Source organism: Nipponia nippon, unplaced genomic scaffold, assembly GCF_047370975.1.
Source record: "Nipponia nippon isolate SJK-2023a ecotype South Korea unplaced genomic scaffold, ASM4737097v1 scaffold_8, whole genome shotgun sequence".
Taxonomy (NCBI): Eukaryota; Metazoa; Chordata; class Aves; order Pelecaniformes; family Threskiornithidae; genus Nipponia; species Nipponia nippon.
In genome coordinates, this window is record NW_028262402.1 from 50,403,215 (window position 1) to 50,428,253 (window position 25,039).

Genomic DNA, 25,039 nt, shown 5'->3' on the forward strand with positions numbered 1-25,039 from the left:
ACATACACATTTATTTTAAGAAAGACTGATATTTAGTTCACTTCTATTTTGGGTTTAGAAATTTTTAAGTGTTACCTTTGGGTATGTTTATAGAGCTGGGAGACTACAGGAATGCCCAAGAATAGCTTCACTTTCTGTTCCCAAATAGATGAAAAGAAATTATCTCTGATTAAGCTACTTCCGAAATAGATGAAGAAGAATAGTTCATTATTAAGTATAGGTGTTTTGTGTGGGTTCCTGAGTGTGTTTGGGATGACAGAGCTGTAGGAAGGCTGGCCAGCTGTAAAACTTGTATTTATTACTGCCCTTGCTCTACACAAATTGGAGTCAACCTTAACAGTGCTATAATGTAGCAAGTGGTAGGATTGTGGGAAGAATATCATAAACACGTAAAACTTACTGGGAACCAGTACTTGCCATCAGGAGTATTTATTTTCCATGTTTTTTACTCTTAGTTAAGAGCAAAGGTCAGTGCTTCTGCAGTAATAAAGGCACTTCATACATACGAACAAGTTCTAAACAAAGCTTTCCTCCCCCTTTTTTGTCTGTATTGCCGTAAACAGGATATACAGTTGAGGACGGAACAGCATACCCTGGCAAACCAGAGTGCCCATTTGTAAAGCTTTTGACTGTGTTACAGGCCTAAGAAATACAAAGCACTCAAACCACCAGTGGAATACATGTTTTCAAAGAAAGACCCTAGATCATAGCTGCATATTTACCAAAATATTTTCCTCTATAGCTTTCATATAGGTTTCAGTTCAACCAGCTCTTGATTCATGAGCAGCTCTGAAGGACAGAACAAGCTTTCCTGTCCAAGGCATGCGCCACTGGAGTTCGGGAGTGGCACCACTTCCTCGGGGGTCTTGCAAGAACAGACAGAAGGACTGCAAAGCTGGGTAATGAATCACTTTTAGGTTGTCCTGCATTTGTAGAGCCATCAGCTGACTGAACCCATGGAATACAAGCAAGCTTTGATGTTGTCTACTTTATACAAAGCAGATCTACGTATTAAGGAGCTTTTCTGAATGAGCGTGATCTTTCAGTTATGAGTAATGCAGGTATTTCAGCTGGCCTTGTAACTGTGCTCCTGTGGGGCATTACCAATTTGGATTGCACAAAGAAAATTTGGCAAACTTAGCTTAGAATAATTCCTTGAGAATAACCCTTTGTTCTGCACCTCCTGCCTTCTCACCCTGCCCGAGCGCACGACCCCTTCCCATTTCTCAGCTGGGTGCCAGCCCTTTCTGCCGTCGTTTTCGCAGCGCGGGGGCTGCTGGCCGGGCTGTCGTGCCGCGGGGGCGGCGGGCCCTGCCCTCCCCCCCCCCCACCCCGTCCCCTCTCGCTGCCGCCGAGGCCCGGCTCTCCTCCCCGCCCCCGCGGCGGGCGGTGCGGGGCCGGCGGGCAGCCCCCCCCTCCGCCGGGGCGGCGCAGCAGGAAGGCGCTCCCGCCTCCCCTGCCGCCGAAGGAAGCCTGGACGGCCCCGGGGCGGCCCTGCCCCGGCCCCGGCCCCGGCCTCAGCCCCAGCCCCAGCCTGCCGGCGGTTGCCAGCCGCCGCGCCTCGGCTGCACTCGCGTCCCCCCGCGCTGGACGGACGGACGGACGGAGGGAGCGGAGGGATCTCCCCGCGGCCCGCCCCCCCTCCCCCGGCGCGGCGGCTATGGGGCCGCGGGCGCTGCCCGCGCTGCTCTGCGCCCTGGCCGTCCTCGGCTGCCCGCGCCCGCCGCCCGCCGCCGCCGCCCGCCTCGGTGAGTCGCCGCCCCCGCCCCGCGCCGGGGAGCTGCCGGGGGACGGGACGGGAGGGGACGGGAGGGGAGGGCAGGGACGCCCCGTCCCCGCCAGGCATGAGCGCTCCCGTCCCGGGTGGGGTCGCTGGGGAAGCGGTGTCCGGGCGCCCCGGCGGGCGCCGAGCGAGGGACGCGGCCGGCCGCCGAGCTGCGGCGGCAGCGTTTGCCGTGGCAGACGGGAATAAACAAAATAACGCGTTAGCGCACGGCATCGTTGGCCGGCACGTAGCCACGGCAAGGGACTCCCGCTTTGAAGTTTTAACTGGAGCTTAGGATCGCGTGTTCTTTGGCGTTGTGAAACGCTGCGTTAGGTTTGTTCTCGTAGCAGCGGCAGGAGAACAGGCTAAAACATAAAGTTAGCCTGGGTAAAGCAACGTCAGACAGATACTTTTTGAGAACTAGTTTTTTGAATAAAAGAAATGTCATAGATCTGAAATATATAGATCTGAGAAATATGCAATGCCACAGGTGAGGTTAATGATGGTGAAGAATGGTTTACAGTTGTCGCATGGCTAAGGATGCAGCCACGCAATAGCAAGTTATGATGGAAAAAAGTGACCAGGCTGGTGAGATGTGCTGGTGGACTTCTTTAAAAAACTGGCATTGCCTTTTGGTAACAACTTCAGAAGATAGAGTGCCAGCTGAATTTGTAGATAGCACGAAGTTTGGAAGATCTGCCAGCACGAAATAGGTGAGAATATCCACCCCAAGTAGATGACCTTCAAGATGGTTATTCAATTAGAAACAGACTAATAGGAACATCAGTGCTATAACTGGTGAGACCATGGATCCATCTAGCTCAGACCTTATCTGACAATGCAGATGCTGAGGGAAGGAAGGTAAGAGAAGACATGCATGCATGTAACCTCCCAGTTTCTGGTAGAGGTACAACAGTACAAAGGGCAAGATTATGCATTTAGAGATTAGCAATGACTTTTTCTGTAAAATTCAGTTTAGCATTTCTTTCAGTCACACAGTGATCATAGCGCTGCTGTGCAAATAACTTAGCCCCATGAGATGCCTGCTGGGAAGAATCAGTTCGAGCTCTATATACAGAAAAGGGCCGATTAGAGGAACAGCTAAGGGGAAATTTCAGAGCGTGGCATACTTTGACTACTAAAATGAAGGCTGAAAGGGGGCAGAGCTAGTGTTTGTAATTATGCTGGGAGGGAAGTATCAGCGAGGGCAAATAATTTTGGCTAAACAACTTTTTGGCATAGGGACGAGTGGGAATGAAGAGACCACAACCATGTTCATATTGGAAGTCTAAGGAAAATGTCCTTATAAAGAAAAGGGGACAGAGGGGTAAAAGACAAACTATAATATTAATGCTAGAAAAAAGATTGTACTGTTGGATGCTATTCTTCCAGTTTATGGAAACATTCAAAATTGTTTTCCTGCCTTCTGCAATTATAGTCTTCATTAAAGAGCACCCTGAATTACACTATTTATTTGCTGCTTCATTAGGAAATAATGATTGAAATAGTTACTGTATTATGTCACTAGGAAAAGAAAAAATCAAACCAAGTTACTTCCTGCACAGTAGAACTAATAAAGCCTGGCCATCTGAACATGTTATGCTCCCCTTGTGCTCACCCCCACTGCAATAATATCATTTCCCCACTGGCCCAGATAAGCTTCCCTGTTTCCACCACAGTGTACTTAGTTCCCATCGCCCATGCACTGCCGCATCCCCAGATCTGCTCTGCCCTTGCACCTGCAGCTTCTCCCTCCGCTTTTCCCTTGATCCTTCAACATCCACAGTTCTCACCTTATTGACCTGTGCTGGTCCTGTGGGTGGGTGAAAGAGCAATGGCTTGGCAGCTGGTTGGTGCTAGGTGCTTGCAGATTAGCCGACCAGGTGCTGCCGAGGTGGCTGGCTGAGGTCTGAACCTGCCCGGACTTTCCTTTGTTGGGACACTGATAGCTGAAGAGAGAGATGTTATCATTGCTTGAAGCCAGCACCTGTGGTGAAAGCAATTGAGAAAGGAAAGCAAAACGGAGCAGGCATCTGGTTGCAAGAACACAATACTTGAGGAAAATGTGTTCAAATTGTTGTAACATCACTCATGTAATATAATAATGGATTCTGTATAAACAGAGATGTAGGCTAAAGAATTTTTTTTTAAAGACAATATGGTGTTTATTTTTACAAAGGCAACTAATTGTCCTACAAGATTGTGTCTTACCTTGTTTATAAACATATCTAGCATGCACTTCACATTCTGCCTGTGAGTACCTAATTTATGGGCCATTGAGTAATTTAGATTCTAGATGCTTATCACTGTGGATTATACAAAGGGGAGATAAGAGGAACTGGCTTTTTGCTATAAGCCACCAGTATGGGTGCAGCTGTCATCAGTAATGCCCAGAAATCAGTATTAGTTGTCCAGCAGCACATAGGGAACATATTTAATTGGTTGGCGTAGGAGCCCAATCTTTAGTTTTCCACCTCACAAAAATAGCCCTTGGGACATGAGCGTGGCTGGTTTGTAACATCCTGTGCAGATTTATGGGTCTACAGAAATATTTTGAAATTTTCTTCTGGAGCTTAAGAATGCCTTTTAAGATTGGTTGAAGCCATTATATTTTTAGCTCTCTACTTCTTTCACAGAACAGAATGTGCAGTAGCCCCTCGCTAGAAAGTAGACATGAAAGGAAATTTTATAAGAGCTTTGTGTAAAAAAAAAAAAAAAGCAATGTCTTTCAGGTTAGAGCAGAATATGCATATGCTGATCGTGAGACCAACAATATGTAGTACTTGATGGGAAAGAGCACAGTATAGATTGTTAAAATCAAACAATCCCAAACTTACTGAGATTTCTATGTCATTTCTCTATGTCCTTGTTGGAGAATCAGTGCAAAGACCACAGGCAGTAAAAGAAAACCTCAGGCAATTGGAGTATTGTACTGATTCTATGTAATTTTTGCCTTTCAAAGTCCTTATTGGAAGAAGAAGAAGAACATAGATTGTTCAGTGTCCTGACTACACACCACGAGGATAAAACCTCAGTGCTTTATCCCGCCCTTTCTTTGTTCTTAGTTTTTTAGTCTTGTTCTTTCATACCTATTTATATTTTACAAGTACTTTGATATAGCTGTTAACTCTGTCATATCAGCAATGAGAATACTATTAGTCATAAGAATAGTAATCCACCAGGAGTGACCTCTTCCAAATGGATCAGGTGACAGTCTAGCAAAAATAGTATGACTGTTTGAACATTTATGATCATTATACAAGCTTTACCTCTGTTTTCCTAACAGATTATTTTTATTATTAAAAATTACTTAAGCTGTAGTGAAATAAGTTTTAGAGACAAATAGTATCTACAGCTTTAAAACAGCTAGAAAGTAACATCTGACAGATTCTGGTAGAGCTGTAGCTATGTAAGAGTAGTTTTAAAACCTTTTCTGTAGAGCTACTGTATTGTCTGTCTGGTACTATCCCAGCTTATATGTAATGCCTGTTTCCTGTTACTGACCTTTATGTTTATTGTCAAGGTTCATTAACATCTTTTGAAATAATATGACATCATTTCATTCTCTTACCTTCTGTGTATAAATCTCTGATCATTGACTTTTTCAAATAAACACTGACACAAAAGGAAACCAGAACCTCAGGACAGTAACTATCTTCTTTTCTGTTTCAGAAGTGCACTATTGTTTTTTCTAATAATACACAGACACTATGTCATGCAAACACACAAACAGCTTTGCAAAGGAAAAACAACTGATATGTGGCTATCAATCTTTTAAATGAAAATTAAATTGAATTCCATCAAGAAAGCTTAAATTCCCACTCTCTATATTATCAAGTGGCAAAGAAATAGCAAGTTCGAGGTCTCATTGCATTTTTCCATAGAGCTGGCTTTCAAGTAGTACCTCATGTCATTTTAAGTTTAAAGTGGGAGACATGGACTGAGCACAGGACACAGCATCAAGGCTGAGTTCAACTCTGAACTTAGAAAGTCTTTGTTTATAGAAAGAACATGTAATTTTCACCAAGTTAAAGTATTATTCCAGAGAATTTTAACTAAACTAAAATTATTTATGAAATGTCCTGAATTACTGTAATAGGATTCTACTTTTTGAAAAGTTTGATAATGGAGTAATGCAGACTCTAAATCCTTTCATCTAAGAAAGCTGTAAATAAGTTAGCTCCAAGAATTCAGGATATAATTCAAATTATTAGCAATGTTCGAGTTAACTATAAGCAATAGCTAAGACAAAGGTCAGTAGTCAATAAAAGGTAACTGGCCCAATCATCATTTTTTTTCTTTAGCCTATTTTCATACTGCTCTAAGTTAGGAGTCACTGACGAGAAATGGGTTAGGTTTCCACCAAGCGCTTCCACATTAAGTGGCTTAACCTCAGTCATTAAGGGTCAGTGGCTGGTTTGCTCGCTGGTCCTCAAAAAGTGAGGCACTGAAGCACTTCCCCTGTGGCTTCACTGCAGCACTGCTAGCTCAGGTGAGGCAGCACAGGCAAAGCCCTTCAAAGTTCAGAGATACGGGGATGGGAGAGGTGCTTGCTGGAAGCACTTCAGTTACCATGTCATGCAGAGGCCATCTTGGCAATACAGCTCCCGACTCTAGACACAGGTTTACCGTCCCTCTCATCAAGTCCATTTATACCTGTGCTCCCCAAAACATGCCTTCCTCACATGAAGCCATGTCACCTCTTCATTTGGTTCTCTACACTGTTCTTCAGTGGTGGAGAGACCAAGAAGGACATGTAGACTTGTGGGGACTAGGATAGTCATTGTCTCCCATTTCAGAAATTTTCCATTTTAGAAATGTCAGTGGAAGAAATATATATTCACAGCATTCAAAGTCTTGAATTCATAGAACTTGTATGTACTGGAGATAGCAGAGGTACTGTTCAAGCTTTTTTGTGACTCTTACTAATGTTTTTACCATGGAGACTTGCTTCTGGGCATGAAAAATTAGGGTTTTTTTCATTCAAGTATAATTACAATCCTCCCCAAAGAGGTGAATACTGATGGTGTCAGCTGTGACAGATTTCTATTGCAATGATCATTAAGTACTGGAAATCATCTAACTATTCGATGCCAGCCACAGGCAAACAGATGAATCTTGGCCACAGACTGGTTAGAGGTGTTACATATAACTTGTGCTGCACCTGAACTGCTAAACTAGGAGCTGACTCCTTGAGCCACCCAACTGCTTGGACTAAACTTTTAAAGTAAGGTTAAAGATTAAGGATCTATAGTTTTGCTTTTTGTTAGTATTCTCTTTTAGATGTCAGAGTAGACCCATGTATAAATTGGTTTAGTGCCCTCCTGTGCGAACACTGAACCTCACATACTTCTGTACATTTGGGTTTCAGTGTAAGTACTAAATTGTTCCCACTGCAGTCTATGCAACAAGCTCCCAGGCTCAAATTCTCATCCAGCCTCTTTTTTTCTGGCCTGCAGAAATTGCAATCTAGTCACTTTGCGTACAAAAATCATTATCTCAGACACTTCCCCTCTTTTGTCCCCTCTGCCCCCAGAATGCTTCTGTGACACAGCATGATACATACAGCACAGCAGCTTTAAAAAATCACCAAATTTCCCTACCACTCCTCTGATCTCCCCCCATATTCAAGTCTGAATTTCACCAAAATTCAAGCTGGGCAGGGCCCTTCTCACACAGCCTGCACACAAAGGATGGTAACTGCCTGCTTAAAGCTGCAGCCACTCCTCTCTTTGCCATCTGCCTCCTTCGGATGCTTTTGTTCTCATCTGCATAAGAAAATGGTTTGAATTACTGTAGAACAAATAATTACTTCTAACAAATAGCATCTCAGATGGATGAATCATGCCTATGTACTTCCAGCTCACTGATTTAAGTGAACACACCTTCATTTTTATTTCAGTTGCCTAGGATTCAACAAAGGGTCAGTTGCACAGCTAAGTAGATGAATGATTACTTAAGTAGTAGTAACTCTTGTCACTTCTGTCTGCCCATAATATGTTTGAATTTATCCTATGCCTAACTACATTAAGCTGAAGCTGAAAACTACAGTCTTCCAAAATAAGCCTCCCTACAAACAACTTTTCTGAAATAATGTCTGAAGTAGCTCTTTTAATTGTTTGTGGGGTTTTTTTACATAAATAAACCCATACCACACATTCAACATTTTGTAATGCTAAATTCCAAACTCATTACAGGTACATTCAAAAAGCAGAGGTACCTTGTCCTGAGACTTTTCTTCTCAGTCACAGCCACCGAACCATGCTGCAGAAGACCCCACCATAGAGGAAACACTAGTGGCAGATTTCAGAAGTGCCCTGAGGGCACACTGGACACATGCTGTCCTCAATGATGCACACTGTAGGGTAGGATAAGTAGAACTGGGGAAATGTTTCAGTGCAATCTGTGGCTACCTGTCTGATGTGAGCAAAAGGTTGATCCATGTCCACCTTGAAAACTGCATGCAGACTTCTGCCATCTGTCTTGATGGGGGCTGTCAGGATGTCTCCAGAGCAGAGAAATATCTCAGTAATTTCATGTTTTAATTGCACTTTAACTTTTTGTTACTTTGGTGGTGAGTATTTCTAAGAAGAATTTTGTGTATGAATACCAGGATTTATCCCAGCATCTCATTTCTTAGAAACTGTATGAAGGGTTTAAGAGTGGCAAATTTACTGTTGTATTTGTGTTGAAGTAGCCCAAAGAGAACATAGATGAGATCGGGTCCTTAAGCACAGATAGAGTGCCTATCATAAAAAGCTTCCAAACTAAGAGATAGGAGACAAAGAAGGACATCTTACCCAAACTTGTAACAGGAGCTAAAACAAAAAGGGCTGGACTAACATCTGTGGGCAGTCTGCGCTTTGAATCAGGAATTAACCATATTATTTTGTGTTGCTAATATGATCTTAGCTTTCCTTTTTGAAAGATGTTTTTGCTTCCTCATAGCATGTACATATTTGCTTATTAATCTTTATACTTACTTATTTTTCAGCCTTGCCATATAACAGCAGCATACCACGGGCCAGAAGTTTTGTGGTCTCCTTCGTAAATCACCAGGATGACCCTATACCTACTGAAGGTGATACTGAAAATGACTCAGAAGTCGGATCAGGAGCCAATCAGACTGGATCGCTCCTACGTGAACAACGAACTATATCAGTGCAAACAGCAAGATACCTCACTAGTCCGTGGCTGACGCGTTTTGTTCCTTCAGTTTACACCTTAGTGCTTGTGCTGAGTCTCCCTCTGAACATTACAGCGATACTCGTATTTCTGAAAAAAATGAAAATTGAAAAACCAGCTGTAGTATACATGCTGAATTTGGCCCTTGCGGATGTCTTGTTTGTAAGCGTGCTTCCTTTTAAGATCGCTTATCACTTTTCTGGAAACGACTGGGCTTTTGGACCTCAAATGTGCCGTTTCATCACTGCTGCCTTCTACTGTAACATGTACTGTTCCATAATGCTTATGACGAGCATAAGCTTTGATCGCTTCTTAGCAGTGGTGTATCCCATGCAGTCTCTTGGATGGCGTACATTAACACGTGCCTCACTGATTTGTTTCGTCATATGGCTTGTAGCAATAACTGGGGTTATACCTTTTCTCATCAGAGAGCAAACAATGGAAATACCCAAGTTAAATATAACTACGTGCCATGATGTGCTAAGAGAGTCTGAACTTCATGGCTATTACCTCCACTTCTTCTCCATCTTCTCTTCTGTGTTTTTTGTAGTGCCATTTATAATTTCTACTGTCTGTTACGTGTGTATCATTCGATGTCTTAGTTCTTCTACCATTGTTGCACAACAAAATAAGAAGACACGTGCAATGCTTTTGTGTGTGGCTGTTTTTTCTGTTTTTGTTATTTGCTTTGGACCAACAAATGTCCTTCTATTAATTCATTATATCCATTTTTCTTATGACAACAGCTTAGAGTATCTCTACTTTGCCTATCTACTCTGTGTTTGTATCAGCAGCATGAGCTGTTGCATTGACCCCTTTATTTACTACTATGCTTCTTCTCAGTATCAGAGACAACTTTTCAGCCTATTCCGCTGTAAAAAGACTTTAGATCCTAACAGTAGTAACAGCAGTGGCCAGTCAATGTCTACCGGTAGTAGAAGGGCTACGTGCTCTACTAACGTGAATAACAGTGTCTACAGGAAATTATTAGCAATGCATTGAGATAACCTGTCTTACACACGCTTAATTTTTAGACAATTTCAGACCAAAAAAGACTGTATTACATCCAAGAAATGCAAAACCTTAAACCAAGTTGTTGTACAATACATAGTTCTACGGATTCATTATAGTAATGCACAACTAAAATTATAACTCTGTATATGTGTGTGTATACATATATAGTATATGTAAATAGGTTAACGTAGAGAGGAAAAGTAATTTCTTAATAATAGTTTTTCAGTGTTTTTCAAATAAACTCCTTTTTTCAGACAAATCCTTTGCATTGTTAGCTCAGTTTATTGCAGGGGTTTTATGAAATCCCATTTTAGGATTTTGAACTGTATCGGGTTGATTAAATTCTTACTTATGGAACTGCTCCGTCTGTGCAGTACTTCTTGAAGAAAGTGAAAATATCCTGCCAGCCTTTTTTTTTTTTTCCCCTATTTGTCATTATTTCTGGAATTATCTTTAAATTTCATTTTCTTAGCATTATTTTGCATCTTGGACCCTGAAACTATTTTTTGTACCTTTTTATACATTCCACTTCAAAACAGTATGGTTTTAAGAATGTGAGCAAATGAAAACCAGCTATTGATTGGTGTAATGTGTCAGGGGAGATAATTCTCAGCAGCTGGAACTAGCTTTTCTTTTGGTGTTCCTACCGTTAGTGTATGCAAGGCATCTTGGTTAGGAATGTGGTGTTTTTCACAATTAATTTCACCAAAAAAATGTGAAATTTTATTTCACAATAAATCAATGTCGAATGGCTCTCCAGAAAATATTCTGAAAAAGGCGTATCCATCATCTTGTTATGCAGTTTGCAAACGTGCGCTTTCTTGCACATGGTTAATCTTCATGGACATGTTTAGGACTCGGAAATACCCTTTATCCCTGCCAAGTCTGGATTTTTTTATATTTTACATTGTGTCCACATCTACTGAAATTGCTGCAGTGTAGAGCCCAATAGCTAACTTCATTCTGTGTAGCATTCTTTTACTTCAAAAGATGCTAAATCCAAATGACAGGAAATCAGTTTTAGAAATGAGCGTGTAGGTAGTAGGACTGTATACGAAAACGGAAACTAAATTAAGCAGGAATTTGGTTAACGTAAGATTTGCCATGGGAATCTGCCAAGAGGTACAGCAATGGATAAAAGCTGTCTTCAGTCCAGCACTAGTGATAAGAAACCTAATCTTTGCATATACAGTGTGACAGTGAGAAACTTCTTTCTAACCATGATGTCTTGTTTGTTTGTGTCTGTTCCTTAATGGACTTAAGCATAATTAAATATTGCATTACCAGCATCTCTCTAGATTTTTGTTCTCAAGTATTTGCCACTTTCTAAGTACACGAGCACTAAAAATATGTGTATATATAGTTTGTAAGGCTAAAACCCCATGAATGTTTATAAGATACATTCAGATACGTTCTCATTTTTTTTAATATCATATTAGGGCCGGGTTTAGTTTTCAGCAAAATCCAAATGCATCTTAAAACTATGGACATCCACTCCTTGCCAGCAGAAAAAAATACCTCTGTGCTCCCTGTTTCACAGGCTGGGGGACTGTTTTTTAGATCTATTACATAGTTGGGATTTGTTTCAGTGTCATGATACTTTGTTTCACAATAGTGGTTTATTTTTAGGTAGCCAAAAGAGACTGTCCAGTCTGCTTTACAAGGGGCAGTATTATGTGCTAGGAGAGAAGGAAAGGTACGTGGAAAACAGCTCAGCAAACACAGCGATTATTTACTTCATTTTGCTCTGTGGTTGGGTGGGTGCATGCTGGAGAACATTTGCACGTTAGCAACTTCTTCCTACCCCGTAGGATGAAAAAACGAGAGGGGTGAAGGCAACTGTTTATCCTCATGGCTAAGAGCATTAACAAAGATCCTGAATAAGAATGACTAAAAAAGCCATTATGTATGTTTGTAAACCAGTATCCCAGCTCTGCCACGCACGTTGCTGAAGCTGGGTTTGCTGATGATTCTGGCTTGCATGCAAAAAAAAAAAAAAAAAAGCTAACCAAGAAAGGCTGCTACAGCACAGAATCCTTAAATAAAAAGGACTTACAAATCTAACTAGACTTCTTGACTACTTAGTAACTAGCTAAAGTGTTGAAGTTGCCTTTAGAAAGTATTTTTATGTTGCCTAAGCATGTTTGAAAACAATCCTTGACAGGCTTGAGGAGAGGGCCCATGTGAACTTCATGAGGTTCAACAAGGCCAAGTGCAAGGTCCTGCACTTGAGTCAGGGCAACCCCCAGTATCAATACAGGCTGGGGGATGAAGGAACTGAGAGCAGCCCTGTGGAGAAGGACTTAAGGGTACTGTGAGAGCCAGCAATGTGCTCTCACAGCCCAGAAAACCAACCACATCCTGGGCTGCATCACAAGCAGCATGGCCAGCAGGTCGAGGGAGGCGATTCTGCCCCTCTGCTCTGCTCTGGTGAGACCCCACCTGGAGTGCTGCGTCCAGCTCTGGGGTCCCCAGCACAGGAAGGACACAGACGTGTTGGAGCGGGTCCAGAGGAGGGCCACAAAAATGATCAGAGGGATGGAACACCTCTGCTATGAGGAAGGGCTGAGAAAGCTGGGGTTGTTCAGCCTGGAGAAGAGAAGGCTCCAGGGAGACCTTATTGCAGCCTTTCAATACATAAAGGGGAGTTATAAGAAAGATAGAGGGATACTTCTTACCAGGGCCTGGAGTGACAGGACAAGGGTTAATGATTTTGAACTGAAAGAGGGTAGGTTTAGATCAGGAAGAAATTTTTTATGATGAGGGTGGTGAAACACTGGAACAGGTTGCTCAGAGAGGTGGTAGATGCCCCACGCCTGGAAACATTCAAGGTCAGGTTGGACGGGGCTCTGAGCAACCTGATTTAGTTGAAGATATCCCTGCACATGGCAGGAGGGTTGGACTAGATGATGTTTAAAGGCCCCTTCCCACCCAAACCATTAAATGATACATGCATAGACATCCTACTCATATTGATGGTCTGCAAGTGCTTCTAGCAAGCTTCTTGCTAGCCTGCAAATGCATATTTCTGGTACATATGGAGAGGTGATTAAGTCAATTGCCGCACAGCGTAATACTTGTTAAAACATACAGCAAATATCATCTTTTCATAGCAAATGACGTATTAACAGTTATTCCCTCTTTAAAGCTCCCACAGCTAGTGTCACACCTCTGCCTTCTGTTTGTTGAGGCTTTAGCCTGATTGGATTGCAAAAATAAGCAAAATGCTACGTGACTGGGGAGTCTCATGCCAAGGCAATGGCAGCTCAGCTCTTACTGAATTTGGCATTTCTGTGCAACTGTTTAGTTGGAATGTGCTACAGTTCACAGTGTCTGCTCTTGCTGCTGCATTTGATGGCAAGAGGAGGGGCACGACCTGCTCAAGCAGCAGCAGTTTATGGATCCAAACTCGGGCACAAACAGCATTTGCAAAACAGGTTATAACTGCTGAGCATGGACATGCAGCAAAGCACAATGCGGTAGCCTTTCAAGGAAGTTGAACCAGAAAAGTACTGCAATTTAGACTGACATGCTGACAGGAAAAGCTAACCACTTCTTCATGCTTGATGCACTCTTGCACTACTAGCCGGGAAAGAAAATGAATGGTTTGTTTCAGGGGGAAGTGGAAGGAGTGAAAATCTGACCAAAAGAAATGAAACCCATTTATATTACATGCTGTTTCACCCATACCTTCTCTTCCTCTTTCTTTCTTTTTTTTTTAATAATGTCGGGGTTAAGCTGCATCACTTTCTGTATGAAGGAAGTTAACAAACTTGTGCCAAATCACATTTGTAGGTCAGGTGGTGTCAGACACTAAGCACACATAAGAAAGCTTGCAAATGTTCTGGATATGCCAGCTTCATGTTGTAGCAACACTGGCAGGGGCAAGATTTGTAATCAGTGTGGTTTCTGCTGGCAAAACACCTCATATAGTGGCTGTCGCTGGTATAACTTATTCCGCAGGGGAAACGTTGCTTAATTTAACAGGGCAAGGATTTTGCAGGGATTTGTGCCTTTGCACTAGAAGTATTTTATTAGTTAATGTCAAGCATGCATCTGCCTTATAACCTGCTCCCTGCAGCTTGACTGCAGACAAAGAATGGTCTGCTGGCTGTTAGTTCTGTTTCCCTATTTAGCTGAATCCTAGCCAGAAATGTGAGCATGGCTGCAAACTGGGTTCATGATGTTTTGCATCAGGCAAACTGCACCAGGCCATTGGATCTCTCCCTATTTGAGATGGGATCCAGAAATGGCAAGAGAGTACAAGCCAGCTAGTTAGATCACCAGCTACAGCTCTATACCAGAGCTCTGCTAGAGCTGGGGGGAGGAAAGAGAAGGGCCTGGTGTGTCGGGTGCAGTATTTAAGTAAATTCCTGGGTAAGGCCTTTTTTTATTGATCATTTTCATCTTTTTGATCTGATCACAGTTTCATCTTGCAAGATGCTGAGCTAATTAAAAAATGAATGAGACCTCTAACATGTTTAAAATTAATGACCCACATAAGTGCTTTTTCGTGGCATTTTACATTTTGCAAGTGCTATGGAAATGGTTTAGTGCTAGCTAACACAGCTGGAGCAGCTGAAGAAATAACATGCTATAATCCAAGTCAACACTAGAGAGCATTAAAATAACTAGGTATGGCTGTTGTAATTTGGCTTGTTGGGGAGGAGACCATTAGGAACCAGCTCTGAACGTAACACTGAACTGCGAAATACTGATTAGCCCTCTAAACAAACGTGGATTTGGAAAGGTGAAAAAGTATTGGAATTGTGTTGGAAAAGTGGGTGACTTTATTTTAAACAAACCTGTAAAAAGGTTCAGCAAAGTTTGGGGGAATAATTTTTCTTATCTTTGTGCTACCAGCCTTATAATAGTCGTGCCTGTAGTACCACAAACAAGCCTCTCTCCTCAAAAGCAAGGCCTGACATTTAAAGCATGGCACTAAACCCAAATGCATCGCACACAGCAACACAACTCCATCAAGGTCAGAGCTGATAAAGTCAACCTACGATGAAAACGTGGCTTGGTGTTCCCTCACCAAAATAAAAATTAATGACATTGAGTCAAATTCATCTCCATTCTGTAGTAAACCTGTGCAAGTCACTGTCCTTGCCTTTGTTTGATCAGTCTGGGGTTTTGTGTTAGGAATTTGGGGTCTTTTTTTTTTTTTTTTTTGTGCCACGCTATTACGTACTAGAGGCAGCAATCCTTGGTAAGTTAGCAGGTATGCTTTTTCATCCTCGTGGATGGGGCAGTGTGTGCCCAGGCAACAGCGAAGGTGGTGCGACAGGACCTGGGCACAAGGTTCTCCCAGCTCATCCTCCCACAGGACTCACAGCCTGCTCACACTGGCTTGCCATGTTTCTCCCTTCGACTCAGCTAGCGATGGCAGGCCAGGACACTGCTGCTTCCCTCAGAAGCCTAAACACAGAAAAGGAAAATAACTGAACAGACTTTCAGACCCAGATTATCTATAAATATTTTATCACTATGGATTTCTTATACTATTCAGGGGTTTTTTTCAGATATATGTTTAAATGATTCAATTTTTTGTCTTATACACGAGAAAGACCAATCACCATCAGCAATAAGAGAAGCCGGTTAGGATCCTAAGACCAAACCTTTCAAATCTCTGTTTCAGCCAGGCACCAAAGTCCACCTACTCAGTTTATACTCCAGCAGGTGTGGAGCCTCCCTTGGACCCTGTGTACCTGCTAGAAGGCGATATGGTGGTACAGAAGCCAGTGGTATCACTGACGGGAAATGATGCTGCTGAACACATGCCGTGGGAGTCTGCTTCCTTTTCTGCAGAACAGCACTTAATTGGAAACAGGCATCCAGCTCCCGAGGGTGCATTTTGTCACTGCCACCTCCTACTATAGTGTCCTGTTTACTGATACCTCCCTAAACACTGAGTGTTTCTTGTCCAAGACAATATCCCACACAGTTCTCCTCACCATTTACACGGCAAGGTGCCTCGGGGATCTGCTTTCAAATCACACAGGTTTTCTTGTCAACTGGTTAGTCTTTTTACTCATTACAAGTTAACACACTGATTTAAATGTTTCTTTTCTGATATGGTCACTCCTGTAATTTTCCTCTTCTCTTTTCTCTTTTACAACGAACAATATTTACTGCCTATTTCAATCTTTCATTGCTCATCAATATTGTTGCAAAGCCAAACAAAAGAAGAGGTGTTCTTGCCTGCAGCAAACCTCTGGATTTGTAAAGTGATACCACTCACATCTGACCTGTTTTCCAGGAACCAAAAAATGGAAGAAATTTGTTAAGTTCAAAAATCTGGTCAGCTAGCATAACCAGAATAATTGCATAGCACGTATGCAGATAAAGCTTTACAGCTGCCTAAAGCATGTGGTACTGAGAACTCAGTCCTGGATGGGGAAGAACAGACAGAGTGAGGCAGAAAACATTGCTACCCAAACTTTTACATTGTTTTACCTGCCTGTTTAAGTGATAATAAATTTCCCCCCTTCAGAATAATATTTTAACTGTATTTCCAAGAATATTTTTCTTGCATGCTTTTCCTATAGGTCACATAAGGAATAAACCTGTATATCAGTGCCACTTGTAACCTTTCAATTTATTGTCACAGTTTTTTTCTTTGGTCTCCACCTTTGCTGACTCTAAGAGGTACATGCAATTCTACCCATCAAAGAATACAATACATCTAGTTAGTTAGACAATGTTTTGGGTACTTTAAACCATTCTGGGTAGCTTTCCAGGTTTGTATTTTCTTATCTTAGTTTCTAAACTAAAAGATCAGTAGTGCAGCAGATTCTGTACAACTACTGACATGTTCTGTTAAAGCAGTGAAAATATTTCCTAACCTGAAAATCAGTCATCAAGAGCTATTGCTATTTTGAGCAAAATATTTTATCTTTGCTTGATCATAGTATCTCCTGTTTGTACTGTAACGAAACAAGATTTTTTTTACTTCTTCCTCACCTCCTACTTCTGGGCTAGTATGTAAAAAACAAACTCAGCAAAGAGCAGCATCAAGGAGAAGCCACTTCCCCATTCAGTGCTATTTTTTGACGCTGGGGGTAAACTGAGGTCTGTAGAAGCATTGCCCAGAGATGAGGGTCACAGTTCTCTTATGAGTATGTGGGAAGTTCTACAAAGGTATTAAGTCTCTTCTTTTAAACTTTTGCATGCTTAGCCAGGTACTCAAGGGACAGAGGTACCTGTAATGGCTGGATATTGATACAGGAATCTAAATGGGACTTTAAATTTTCTTTAAAGCTCATGATTTTCAAAACCATTAAAGAAAGACCAATCTATTCTTGCAAAACTAGTGAGATGCTTCTCAGCAGAGCAGGCAGACAATTTGCAGCTACATTGACAGCTTTGTGTACCCAGCCCAGCATCACCTCCCCAAGCTCACGCTGGGGACAAGCAGCCCCCAGGTCTCTGGAGACAGCTGGGGTGGCAGCGGGTGCCTCTGCAGCTGTGGCTCAGCTGTCCCGGCCCTTCAGTTGCCACCTGCTCAACTCTTATGAGCACAGTCACACACCCAAACTGAGGAGGAAGGGCAGGCAGGATGAAGGCAGCCTCCATCTTGCTCCATCTCCATGGCTGAAGCTCTCTGCTACAGCCTGAACTTTCGCATGCAGCAGCGTACCAGCTCTGGGGTGTGCAGCAAGCAAGCCTGTGCCTCATGCATTTCTGGGGCTGAGGAGCTTGCCCAGCCTCTGGCTGCAAGCACAGGGACAGCCATGCCTGAGGACACTTGGGTCAGGCAGAGCCTAGGCTTCCTCTAGCTTACGCAGGGCAAGGAGTTTTGCTGCCCCCATTAACAGGCAGGTGCCAGCCTTGCCTGTGCCACAAACCAGGCACAGCTCCTGAGTTTTACAAGACTTCATTAAGACTTATCCACCTCTGGTGAGAGGAAACAGGACTTAGTTTAATGAGACAGCAAATGAGCTTCTCCTGCCTAAAATCATGTGGGTTTGCCAATGTGAGTGACCATGGATAGGTTAATTTAGGACTTTCCTTTGACCGAGGAATAACCTGTTTTGGTCACGGTGCCAAAGAAAAAAGCCTAGCTGCCTCCAGCTTTCCTTCAGCATCTCATCTTCCTGCTTGAGCATGTACAAACAGGCCAGGTTTACTCCTCTCCTAACAGGAACAACCTGCATCAGACCTTACAATGGGCGAGGAGGGGGAAGGAACTGTGTGAGGAGGGTGGGACCATGGAGCTAGGGGTGGCATCACCCTTGTGTTAGTGAACTGGTACAGCCTCCCTGCTGGCGTGGGACCTGTGGGCACGTGGGGTTACAGAGCAATCTTACCAAACGTTGCTGATGGCCAAGATGCAGCCACTCTGGAGTGTATGCAAGATAGGAACCCACCCTGACAGCCCCCATGCCCAGCATGTATATGCATATGTATTAGTTACTTATTAGAGTTTTATTTTAATCCATTGCTGTAACTGTGACAGCAGCACTATCAAGCAGGCATTTCCTGTATTTGTTTCTCAAATACAGAAACCAGATGTCTTATGAGCCATAACCAGAGTGAATCACTTTTTATAATGACACTGATAAACACATCCAGCTGCACAGACTAAAACCAGGTCTTCTCTAGCAAACCACAGGTTACATTGTGCAGCAATGAGACTGCATGCAATAAAAGAAAGAAATTTGTAAGGATGACCTTCCAATGCATTTCACTGGGAACAAATGTCACATGGAAAAACACCTGGCACTCACTTTTATAAGCAAAGTCAAATTATCATGTGTGAGGGTCCTTGCAGGTAGCTCCTTAAACTCATCAAACAAATGCTTTGGGCCAATAGCAAGGACAAATAGCATTGCTGTCCTTTGTGTAAGAGTTTGCTCATAGATTTTTTTACTCTTGCTTGTTGTATTGGACAAGAACCTACTATAATTGTAACATATTTTGACTGGAGCGTAGTAAGGACAGCCTGATTTGCACTATGACCAGTGCAGCTTGTTACCACAGCCCTGGTTTTATAATGAACTTTCAGCATATAGTTCATTTCCTGCTTATTCTAAGACCCTACTGAGTGTTGTGAGCAGTTCATCTGGAAAGGTACAAATGATGAAGTTGGATGTTTACTGTGGCAATTCTGTTCATTGCACTAAAAATTTTTAATTGCACAAAGATTGAAGGTATTAGCTAGAGACTAGTGGGACTCTCTTTCTCTGCTCACAGCTCCTGGTGTTGTGTAGTCAGTGTTCAATCCAGAAAAGCTTTCCAGGCTTTGTTGCTGAGGTTTCTGTTGAAGTCACCACTGACACGTTTTGCACATATCTCGGTTTTGGTATCATAGGCTTGTGTGTAGGGTGTAGCAGCCAGTTCTATCAAGTGTAACTGTTTCTTTTATTAAAGGCTAGTTGTTACACCCTAAAATATCAGTGAGATTCAGCATAAGCCAGACTAGCATTGCCAAGTGTGTCAGAAATGCTCACTCTGTAATAGCTACTGTAAAATTCACTGCCAGGTAGAAAGCATGACTTCATAACTATCCAAACACTAAGCTGTTTTGCAGATTAATTCCTTCCACATGTTATTCTTGCTGTGCTTCTTGTCACTGCGTTATGACTCCACAAATAAGCAGGCCTGGGAAAAGTTGATAGTAAAGAAACACCCTCTACCAGTTCATAAAATAAATTTATCTTTTGATCTAAATAGAGGATATGGTAATTATTAATAACCACGAGACTGCCACCCTTTCACTAGCTTCCACTATTGCATTCAAGGGATTTTCCCTTCTTTTCCCCAGTCTTAGGCAGGACTGCAGAGCCTTTCACCTGCTGAAGGTCTGCTCTGCTTTTAACCATGTGCTAAAGTGCAGCACTAGCAGGTTTCGCAACTGGTGCCACAAATAGACTCACTGAAGTTTCTGGAAGCAACCAAGATGACTAAACTGAAGAGGACAGCCCTTAGAGCTCCTCTCCAACAGAGGAGCCTCTCTTTGACTGTCACCATACACTGGCTATGGGGACTCCTGTTCTCTCTCTTCTCTTTCATCATGTGCTCAGGTGGCACACAAGAGTGCAATTTCTTATGAAGCCCTCCTGCCTTCAAATGCTGTAGAAGCAAGTCCTCATTCACAATTCTGTCCTTATTTTATCATCTAGCCAAATATTGATGAACTCATCTATTCTAATGGTGTTGTTACTGAGACATGTACAAAATAAGTGGCTTTTACTCAGACTATTGTGTAATGGTAGTTGTCCTAATGAGTCAGTAAAGCTATCACTCACATGTATGGTAACACGACGAAGTTAATAGCCATGAAAACCTTTTCCTCTGACAAATGCTTAGTCACTCCAGTTCTACCCGTGTTGATTCCTGGTTCTGGAGCCCAGCTGTTTTAGAAATGTCTAATTGCCTACAAAACAATAAATGGATTCATAGCTAGATATGTGCTTTGAGCAGGGTCAGGAGTTATTCAGTCCTGCTATAGCCAAGCGATAGGTTCAGCTATTCCATTTCTGTAGTCTGTTTGGCAACAAGAAGCACAGAGGAACAAAGTCAGGAGACAGATAGAGCTTGCAAAGACTATCCTGGCATCTCAGGGCAATATGCCCATCTCAGCAACCACAGAGTGTAGAGGAACAGTAATGTTCGTGTGCTAGAGTCACTAAAAACAGGAGAGAAGGAAGTATCGTCAGGAAAGCATTTGTCTATTGGCTTGCCACAAAAGAAGATCAGCTGTCTCTATATCACTCCTTATCAATGCTTGTCTGATCTGTTTCCAGAAACCTTCAGCGATGGAGACTCCACAACCTCCCTTAGCATCTGATGCTGGCCTATTTACTTCCCTTTCTTTTTTCGTTTGTATTTGGTTGGGTGGGTTTGTTTTGTTTTGTTTTGTTGTTTTTTTTTTTTTTCCCCCAATTATCTTTTGTGTATTTAAAGATTTCTACTGGTCTTCTCATTTCTAGATTAAACAATTCCCATCTTTTCAAGCTGTCTTTAACAGATTGTTCTCTAGATCTTGCATTCTCCTTCCCTGGCCTCTCTGTTCTGTCTGTATCTTTCCTGAAGCATGGTGCTGGCACCATACTCCAGATGAAGCTTTGTTGAAGCTGAATACACTGATGTGGTTCATTTTCCAGTTTGTGCTCTTCTTGCTACACCTAGTATGGTGTTAGTCTTTTTTTTTTTTTTTCCCAATAGCATGACATAGCTGACTGATAATCAGCTCTTGTTCCCCTGCATTCCACTCTGGAGATGATGCTAATTTGTACTTGGAAGCTCAGTGGCTGAAGAACTGGTTCAGTACAGACAGCCCTTTTGATCAGCAGCTCTGTAGCCTAACCAAGTTCTTCATGTACAAGCATCATTGTGGGAAATCCAGCTGTAGCAGGATCCAGACCCAAGTTAACGATCAGTTCCACAGATTTTCTTAATTCATCTGCCTTAAAAGAAAGCAAATAGACAGTAGTTTGTAATGGCCTTCGTGTGTATCATCAGTGATCGAACAGAGGAACCAAACTATGCTGCTCCCTTGACACTTGTGTGCCAGCAAAAACTAGTTATTTAATTTCTCTGTCTTGCCATTCTACTTGTTGTAACAACAGTGAATAGTATTACTGGGACTAAGACATTTTAGTACTGTAACTGTATGTAGCTTCTTCTTACGATACAGCTACTTCCAGTACCCACTACACTAATCAGACTGAACACACCACAGACTTAGAAACAGTGGTGGGGAAAAAAGTGGTGGTAAAACTTGTAGTGTATCTTAACTGACTAATTAAAATATCTTCATCTCCATGTTTGGATTTAACATTTCACAAGCATTAAATCAATTTCATTAAAAAAACATATGCCAAAAGACAAAGATCTGTCCCTTTGAACTTCTGGGAGGACAACAGACTATTCAGGGACTGGATGCATAAACTGGAGCTACTGTCCACGCTTTTCTTTTTTTTTGTTCTGTAAGCATCATATTCAGGCTCATGTTTCCCAGACAAATTCAAAGGTCTGGCCTTTTTTTTTTTTTTTTTAAACAGTTCTAGTCATAACTGACCACTCTAGTAAAGCACATGGCAAAATGAGATCCATTTAATCCCCCCAAATATTTCATCACAATTTTTATGTTGTATACCATAATTTAGTAATGCAAAGTTTTTCTGAATTATCTGAAAGTTAGTATTTTTATTTTGTGAAGCACTTTGAGATAACCGTCTTCCAATTTAAGCACAATAAAATATCCTTTTCAAGCCTTTTGAAAGCAATTATAGCTACAATGTCTGCCATTTAATCCATAAATCTCAGTTTCCTAGAGGCCAACCCCAGTAAAGGATCAAATGTGATATTTTCATCCTTGAAAGTTAAGAGGAAAAACTCCCATTAGCCAGGTTCTCAATCCCTATTTCAGACATAGTCATGATGAATTGAAAATATAGGTACTGCAGGAGATGCAGATGATGGAAACTACCCATTAATATCTGTTGGAGCCTTTTACCTTTGTTATGACAAAAACAGTGAGATTATAAAGCATTCTGAGAAACAACGCTAACTACAGAAGATTGTTCTTTTAAATCTAAGAATTTACAAATATAAATAAAAGAAATGCCTATCATAGAATCTTTAGGTTGGAAAAGACCTTTAAGATCATCAAGTCCAACCGTTAACCTAACACTGCTAAGTCCACCACTAAACCATGTCTCTAAACACCACATCTACCTGTCTTTTAAATACCTCCAGGGATGGGGACTCAACCACTTCCCTGGGCAGCCTGTTCCAGTGCCTGACAACCCTTTAGGTGACGAAAATTTTCCTAATATCCAATCTAAACCTCCCCTGGTGCAACTTGAGGTCATTTCCTCTTGTCTTATTGCTTGTTACTTGGGAGAAGAGACCGGCCCCCACCTCACTACAACCTCCTTTCTGGTAGTTGTAGAGAGCGATAAGGTCTCCCCTCAGCCTTCTCTTCTCCAGACTAAACAACCCCAGTTCCCTCAGCCACTCCTCGTAAGACTTGTGCTCTAGACCTTTCTTCACCAGCTTCGTCGCCCTTCTTTGGACACACTCCAGCAGCTCAATGTCCTTCTTGTAGTGAGGGGCCCAAAACTGAACACAGTACTCGACGTGCGGCCTCACCAGTGCCGAGTACAGGGGGACAATCACTTCCCTAGTCCTGCTGGCCACTCTATTTCTGATGCAAGCCAGGATGCTATTAGCCTTCTTGGCCACCTGGGCACACTGCTGGGTCATATTCAGCCAGCTGTCAACCAACACCCTCAGGTCCTTTTCCACCAGGCAGCTCTCCAGCCACTCCTCCCCCAGCCTGTAGCGTTGCCTGGGGTTGTTGTGACCCAAGTGCAGGACCCAGCACTGAGCCTTGTTGAACCTCATACAGTGGGCCTCTGCCCATCGATCCAGCCTGTCCAGATCCCTCTGTAGGGCCTTCCTACCCTCCAGCAGATCGACACTCCTGCCCAACGTGTGTTGTCTGCAAACTTACTGAGGGTGCACTCGATCTCCTCATCCAGATCACTGATAAAGATATTAAACAAAACTGGCCCCAATACTGACCCCTGCAGAACATCACTTGTGACCAGCCACCAGCTGGATTTAACTCCATTCACCACAACTCTTTGGGCCCAGCCATCCAGCCAGTTTTTTACCCAGTGAAGAGGACTCCCATCCAAGCCAGGAGCAGCCGTTTTCTCCAGAAGAATGCTGTGAGGAACGGTGTCAAAGGCTTTAGTAAAGTCCAGGTAAACAACATGCACAGCCTTTTCCTTATCCATTAAATGGGTCATCCTGTCATAGAAGGAAATCAGGTTAGTCAAGCAGGACCTGCCTTTCATAAACCCATGCTGACTGGGACTGATCCCCTGGTTGTCCTGTACATGCCACATGATGGCACTCAGGACGATCTGCTCCATAACCTGCCCTGGCACTTAGGTCAGGCTGACAGGCCTCTAGTTGCCCAGATCCTCCTGCTGGCCCTTCTTGTAGATGGGCATTAACTTCCAGTCAATTGAGACCTTCCCGGTTAGCCAGGACTGCTGAAAGATGATGGAAAGTGGCTTGGTGAGCACTTCCACCAGCTTCCTCTGTACCCTTGGGTGGATCCCATCTGGCCCCATAGACTCGTGTGTCTACATGGTGTAGCAGGTCACTAATTATTTCCCCTTGGATTACAGGGGCTTCATTCTGCTCCCCGTCCCTGTCTTCCAGCTCAGGGGGCTGGATGCCCAAAGAACAACTGGTCTGACTATTAAAGACCGAGGCAAAGAAGGCATTAAGTGCCTCAGCCTTTTCCTCGTCCCTTGTCATTATGTTTCCCCCCTACATCCAATAAAGGATGGAGATTCTCCTTAGCCCACATTTTGGTGTGAATGTATTTATAGAAACATTTTTTATTGTCTTTTACTGCAGTAGACAAATTAAATTCTAGGTGGGCTTTGACCCTTCTCATTTTCTCCCTTCATAACCTCATGACATCTACGTAGTCCTCCTGAGTTGCCTGGACTTCTTCCAAAGGTCACAAACTCTCTTTTTTTCCCCCCTGAGTTCCAGCCAAAGCTCTCTGTTCAGCCAGGCCAGTCTTCTTCCCCACCAGCTCATCTTTTGACATATATTGTTTAGTCGTATTTGACTGCTGAAAATCATCAGAAGACGCAGATAGTGTACTCAGGCACAGGCTTACTGGGTGTACTGAGACACCTCAAGTCCTTTCTTTTAGCATTGTCCAGTGGGGAAGGGATCCTGTATCCTGTGGAAGGGAAGATACGTCATAGTATCATCTGACTCATTTTACTGTAATGGGAATACTTACACACGGGTAGGGAACAGCAAACAGACAAGAGAAAGGTATATGCAGCCATGTGTATCCCAGTTGCCTTCTGTGCACAGTGAGCTCTTGTGCCAACAGCTCAGTGTTGGCATTAGCACACACTGGCATCACTCCAGGCTACCTCCTCATTTCTTCACTTCAGGCTGGGTTTTTCCTTATAAGTGAGCTGAACGTATATTTTGATAGCACCTAGAAAACTCAAACAAAAACAGTGCACATACTGAGTAAGCCACTATGCAATCCTTGCCCTGAAGAGCTAATAATTA

The 25,039-nt window shown here is 42.8% G+C and overlaps 1 protein-coding gene across 1 annotated transcript; it reads left to right on the plus strand.

Moving 5' to 3' along the window:
* Window positions 1-1,481: 1,481 nt before the first annotated feature.
* F2R (coagulation factor II thrombin receptor) lies at window positions 1,482-11,141 on the plus strand. The gene is made up of 2 exons (XM_087741921.1): window positions 1,482-1,748; window positions 8,760-11,141. The coding sequence occupies exons 1-2, from the start codon at window positions 1,661-1,663 to the stop codon at window positions 9,950-9,952; spliced, it is 1,281 nt and encodes a 426-aa protein (XP_087598047.1). The 5' UTR covers window positions 1,482-1,660; the 3' UTR covers window positions 9,953-11,141.
* Window positions 11,142-25,039: the final 13,898 nt, after the last annotated feature.